Source organism: Lissotriton vulgaris, chromosome 7 (assembly GCF_964263255.1).
Source record: "Lissotriton vulgaris chromosome 7, aLisVul1.2, whole genome shotgun sequence".
NCBI lineage: Eukaryota > Metazoa > Chordata > Amphibia > Caudata > Salamandridae > Lissotriton > Lissotriton vulgaris.
Window position 1 is genome coordinate 903,281,866 of NC_141695.1, and position 6,324 is coordinate 903,288,189.

Consider the following 6,324-nt stretch of genomic DNA (forward strand, 5'->3'; position numbering starts at 1 on the left):
GGACACCATCCCGGGGGATGCATGACATCCTGGCTGCAGCTGTGAAACCGTCGCGCACATGTCCCTCAGGTAAATCGGCCATGAGGAGTGTCAACAAGATGATCCCCAAGACACAACTAGGGACACACCTTAGTGAATGTACAAGACCTCCTTGCGCACACCAGACCTTACACCTACCTGGGTTACAGAGCAGCGCAGCCACAGAGGGGGGGGGGGAGTTTGGGCCTGTCAGAAGTTGGGGGGGAGGGTGGTTGATAGGGGTGGGGGAGGGTTGAAAAGTACAAAAGCAATCCACTACCTCCTGTTAATATGACCATGGACACTAAACTATGCAACAGGGAATGGACTCAGCGTGCTGGCAGTTAAGTCCTCTTTCTGGGGACTTGCCTGGCGGATTTAGGAGTACAATTTAGTGATGTGCCTTTCCTGCTATGTATATTGCATATGACATGATGATTATGTCTGTATCATTAATTTGGTGTTGCAATAAAAACGTTGTCACCAAAAAATGAGGAGTGTCAACAACTTAGATTACAAAGCCATGACAGAGATCGAGATACCCTTCTACATGGAATCAACAGTTGTTGATTAGAAAGTGAAATACAGACCAGGAGTGACACATATGCATGTCTGTCATTTGGTGAGGCAGATCGTTGACAATGTTATTTCTACCCTCTACAGCTATGTCTACAACAACTATGAGGAGACAGGTGCAGCAGGATACACCAGGTGGGAGCACGAAGGGACAGAGAGTTGTGACTGGAACTGGTGAGTTTGCTAGTATCATGTAGATCTCTGTGTAACACCTCAGGGCTATGGTGTGAGCGGCCATTTGTGGTGGCACCCTAACCTGATCACATGATCCTCATCTGCTGATGCAAAGTGCAGTAAATACAACCCTGGTGTTGCTGCACATGTAATACCTGGTCAATCACCAATACAGTTGCAACCTCTGTGTTTCAGATGATGCTGAGGGAGAGGCTCACAGACCGACAACCAGTGCTGGCCGACCGGAAATCCGAGGGGAGAATCCCCTGATCCTCCAGGCAGCAATGTCGGCTGCAACTCAAGCCCAAGAGGAGGAGGATCAAGATCAAGAGGACGTTGTCTTTGAGGAGGATGATGAATACAATTTTATTGACTCCGGGGATGACAATCCTGACGTCCCGGCCTCACATTCTCTGACAAGCAACGCCCGTCTGCCTCCTCTCAAACCATCAATACCACGGCATAAATCTAACCAGCCACGACTCCCACACATCCACTCACAGTCATCACTCACTCACAGCCCTCACGTCCGGCACCCACATGGTGGTTCCCCTACCCACTCTTCCCTACGCAGTGAATCCCTGCCATTCTCTCCACCATCTGTGGGAAGTGCCAGCCCTGTTGTGGACCAGGTATCCCCTGGGAACCCTTCTCCTGCCCACAGACTTCTACCTGCCAGCCTCCCTGTTTTTGGACCTGCTCATCTCATCCCTGGCAGACACCAGCAGAGGGGGCCTGCACATGACGATGGTGGCCAGTGGGAGCCGGACTTCTTCCGACAGCAGGCAGATGTGAGGCAGGACATTCGGGCCATAGGGGCTACACTGTCTGACATTTCTGGGTCCCTGCCGGACATGGCCCAATTCCCTCAGGGGGTGGACAGGGTGGGCCAAGCTTTGGACAGGATGGATAGCACTTGGCAGGAAATGTCTAGAAATACAAGAGACCTGATATCCATCCAAAGGGAAGAGAGTGCAAGACACCATGCCTTGGCCATGAAGATGATGGAGAGCATGGTGAGAGTGGTCCAAAGTCTACCTTCACGGCCAACGCAGGGAGGGGAACAATCATGTCGGCCTGTAGGACAGCACATCCCCACACCTGTAACACAAACTGCACAGCACCCCAGCCAAGGTACACAAACACACCCGCACCCTGAACAGGCACGCCCACCACCCCCACTACCTACCCAGCCACCAACAACCTCTGCACAGTCACTCCCACCACCCCCACTACCTACCCAGCCACCAACAACCTCTGCACAGTCACTCCCACCACCCCCACTACCTACCTAGCCACCAACAACCTCTGCACAGTCACTCCCACCACCCCCACTACCTACCCAGCCACCAACAACCTCTGCACAGTCACTCCCACCACACCCACTACCTGCCCAGCCACCAACAACCTCTGCACACTCACTTCAACCACCTGATCAACCAGCCCTTGTCCAGCCACAGACACCTAATGTGCAGACACCATCGGCACCTGCACCTCTTGATCAGCCTGGACAACACCCGCAAACACGAAGCCGACAACCTCAACCTCACCCCTCACCGCGTTCCTCCCCCCCAATATTGCGGAAACGCAAACATGACCGCCATTGATATGGCCAATTTGTTTTGGGCTCCTTAGGAGTATTTTGACAATAAATATCTACTAAAGTAATATCCTGTTGTGTACCATGTCCCTTCTGACGATGTAGGCTTGTGTGTGTGTGTGTGTGTGAGACAGGTACAAGTGTAACACATCATAGCAACACGTTGTAATGTGCACAGCATATGACTTACTAAATATGTGTCTATATTTGGGAATAGACATTCAAAATGAAGGCAAACTAGTCAGACAAAGTACAATTCTGCAAAGTTCTTTATGTAGGGACACAAACAAACCGTCCGTTTGGAAGGGAGAAAGGAAAACAAATGATGATCTTAATGCAGAAGGAGAAGGGAACTTGGATTTGGGTGGGGCCAAACAACTATAATACGTCAGGTAGCGTCATGGGAACCAGTCTATTCACAAGGGGAAAAAGATATCTTCGTCAAAAACAATGTCTCAGTCCAACAGTCCAGTGTCTTTCTGGTCATCCTCCAGGACCACAATGTCCAGATCCTCAGTGTCCGATGCAGGCACACGGTTGGCTGATGCAGGAACAGGCACCACACGGGAACGTGAAACACGAGGAGTATGGGGGGAAACAGTGTGGGGCAACGGACAGGGGGACACATTGACGGTGGTATGGGAAGGCACTTGGGAGATGAAAGACATAATGGCTGTGTTCAGGGACTGGACTTGGGTGCCGAGGTTGTCCATAGATCGGACTAGGTGCGCTTGCATCGAGCGTATCTCCAGACACACCTGTAGCAAGATGCGAGCGGACATGTCAGGTTGACCCTCGACCATCCAACTCAAGTCCGCTGGCACAGCCACAGGAGGAACAGCACCGGCACTGGGGAGGGGGGCACAGTAGGGATGTGGTGCCTCAGGTCTGGAGCGGATGGGTTCGGCTTGGCGGCTACGAGGAGGGTGACAGGTATCAGGGGATTGAGCTGGAGCCCCCGATGGCATGGGGGACTCTCGAGGTAGAAAGGGGCTGATGGCAGGCCCAGATTGAACGTTGCCCTGCCCCGGGGACACCTCATCGTGACCCACTGGTGATGTATGTGTGGGTGAGTGGCTATCCCCCGCATCATGGTCCGAGGTGTCCGCTCCTTCATCCCCCCCTTCAATCTCCACATCCTCCACCCGGGACATAGTACCAGTGTTGTGTCCTTCTTCATCCTGGGTGGGTGAAACCCCCTGGCCTGCAGATGTTGAGGGCTCCTCCTCCTCCTCCTCCTCCTCCTCCTCCTCCTCGCTGCTGGAAAGAGGGTTTAGCCGCCGGCGGACTGATGGCCTACTTCTCCGGACTTCTTCCTGCGGATCTCCTGTCTCACCATCCGTGCCTGCAGAAGTGTAAGCAAAATCTTGATGTGGTGGTTGTTACATGCATGGCGCTACACATACACAGAATAGCCTAGGTCCGAATTTGTTTATCTCTGATCACACTGTACAGTTATCAGGGGGTGATTTACAACTTCTGCCGCATCTCCTCTAATCAGCAGAGGTGTATCGAGTTGCAACGCATCAGCCCACCCGTGCGTCACCCCTGATGGACCGCATGTACAAAGCGGCACAGCGTGGCGCTTGGGTGGGCAGATGTGTAATGCATCCCCGGTGGAATAGCCGGGCTTTGCTGGAGTGGCGTGGCAAGTGCGAACCCGCCTCCAGCAAGGCTCAGGGGTGCACGATCGCTAACATGCTGCGGCAACCCTTACACCTGCTTCAAGCAGGTGCGTAGATTTGACTCCGCTTGGCCCTAATAGTGACTGAGTGAAATCTTGTAGTTTTACTCAGCCACTTTTAGGATGCGATCCTGCACCGTATGCGTCACGTTGTAATAATCCTGCAGCATGGCGCTTTGTGTGCTCCGCCGCTGCGTCACTAAAGTGACCCAATGGCGGTGCAAAGAGGCGCAAGTGCCTTGTTGATCTTCCCATCAGTCCTTATGGACTAAGTGGTGGTTGGGAGCACACTGCCTCACAGTCCCAGCACAGTTTGCCCCTTTGCATCCGGGTAAATGCTGTGTACAATACTAACTGACTCCTGAATCATCAGTGTTTGCTGGGAATGCTGCCAAGTTCCTCTCAGGTCACAGTAACACTCACAGGCACACAGCAAACCCAGATGATTTACTTTGCTCTCTCTGAATCTGCTGCTCTGTACTGATGTAGCACTCATTCCAGGAACACGTGTCTAGGGATATACAGCAAAGTCAGCATCAACTTTGGTGTTTGACTCCAGATAATTCCAAAGTAAGTTTGGAATGTGTACTGCATTTACCAGGATGCAAAGGGACAAACCGTGCTGGGACTGTGAGGCAGTGTGCACCCAACCCCCATTCAGTCCATGCACTTGCATTACATGTATGCACTGTCATATGCTGATTTGAGTTTGACATGGACATCTCATGTGTGTCATTGTGGCTTGCGCAACTGCATTATCCATACCTCAACCTTGGCATTGTTGTGATGTGTGTGTCGTGTCACAGCTGCATGTGCCAGTCCAACTACAAGTCACCAGAGGAGAACATGAAGAGTCCAGATATAATAGATATTGGCCATTGATATGGATTTGCAGCTATTTAACATCTGGACAAGTGTCATCTGCTTTGTAGCATTCTATGGGACAAGACAAATGTGGGTCACACATCCACATGGGGTCTGGAGTACTCCTCTGGCTACATTGTGTGTCTAGCCTTTTGATGTCCCCACACATCTTCGACAATCCAGTGCTACATAGTGGCTTACTTAACTGACAAGGTAGTGCCGTACACCGCTGAACAGTGGTGGGCGGTTGTGTCAGCTACCTGTACATGTAAAATGTCATACAGGCCACTGAGGGTGGGACGTCTGTCAGTGGACACACCTTGCAGACCTATGAAGACTTGTGAGTGATGCAAGGATCTCAAAATCTGTCTTGACTCCAAGGCACATGATGATCTGCCTCAATTGGAACACAACGCTGCAGGTGCAATGCTAATCACAACATCCAATCCCCTATGACCTGCCATGTGTAGACTGGACAGTCTTTGTCCCATCGCTCATCCAATGCACACATCCGTTATGATTGACTTGGTTCGATTGTAGTGGTGCTGGCAGAGCAGAATTCAATATGGATGCATGAGTGTGGCTCATATACCCAGTTGTCATGATAAAACTACGACTCCCAAAATGCACTCTGGCCTGTAAAGTCCATATTCCACAGTGTGCCTCTTGAAACTTGGTGACTGTTGCTTGGACATGGAATTGGCTAATGGAGGCATGGGACACACAATGGTACAGCACTGTTTCACTCACATCCTACTCCCAGACTCATATTGCATATGATGCACTTACTAGGTCTATGCTGCTCGTGCTCCTCCAGCTGAGCATGGAGGGTCGGCCACGCTGCTCGCAGGACCCTCCTGTATAGTGGTGAGAGGCGAGGACGATGTACATGGTGCTGGGCAGACAGGCCAGCCAGCTCCGTAGCCTTGTGACGGGCCCACCGCTTCAGGTCGTCCCATCGCTTGCGGCACGCCCTAGCCCTCCTGGTGGCCACTCCCACTGCACTGCAGCGCTCGGCGATGCTGGCCCAAAGCCTGCCCCGGGCTGCAGTGCTCAGTTGGTGCTCAGGGTCCCCATATAGCTGAGGGAATTTCTCCAGCACCCCCTCCACCAAGATGTCCAACTCCCTGTCTGAGAAAGGGGGGGCTCTCTCCTCATATTCCTCAGCCATTATGGGGAAATAGGTCAGATGAGAGCAGCAGGATGCCTGAGGATCTGATCAGTGATAGAGGATGACTCAGAATGACCACAAAATGGCTGCCAAGTACTTCCTGTGATGTATTTCCTGTCTCCCACTTCATGTATTACCTTGCCTGTATGAAAGGATGTGTTCTAGTTTATTTTCGTAATTTACGGCCCGATTTCGTAGTTTCCGGTTCCGGGGCGTCGTTTACGCGCACGCGCATTA

General features: G+C 51.9%; 1 protein-coding gene across 1 annotated transcript; it reads right to left on the reverse strand.

The window, feature by feature from the left end:
• Window positions 1-2,814: 2,814 nt before the first annotated feature.
• On the reverse strand, window positions 2,815-6,087 carry LOC147702668 (uncharacterized). The gene is made up of 2 exons (XM_086928818.1): window positions 5,706-6,087; window positions 2,815-3,713 (listed from the first exon to the last, which is right to left on the reverse strand). Exons 1-2 carry the CDS (start codon window positions 6,085-6,087, stop codon window positions 2,824-2,826), a joined length of 1,272 nt encoding a protein of 423 aa, XP_086784944.1. The 3' UTR covers window positions 2,815-2,823.
• Between the last annotated feature and the right edge of the window lie 237 nt (window positions 6,088-6,324).

Bases quoted from the DNA above. Each gene is read 5' to 3' on its own strand.
- LOC147702668 (XM_086928818.1), bottom strand. From the start codon at position 6,087: ATGGCTGAGGAATATGAGGAGAGAGCCCCCCCTTTCTCAGACAGGGAG. The intron at 3,714-5,705 runs GTAAGTGCATCA...ACACTTCTGCAG, and splicing joins GCACGAGCAGCATAGACCTA to GCACGGATGGTGAGACAGGA.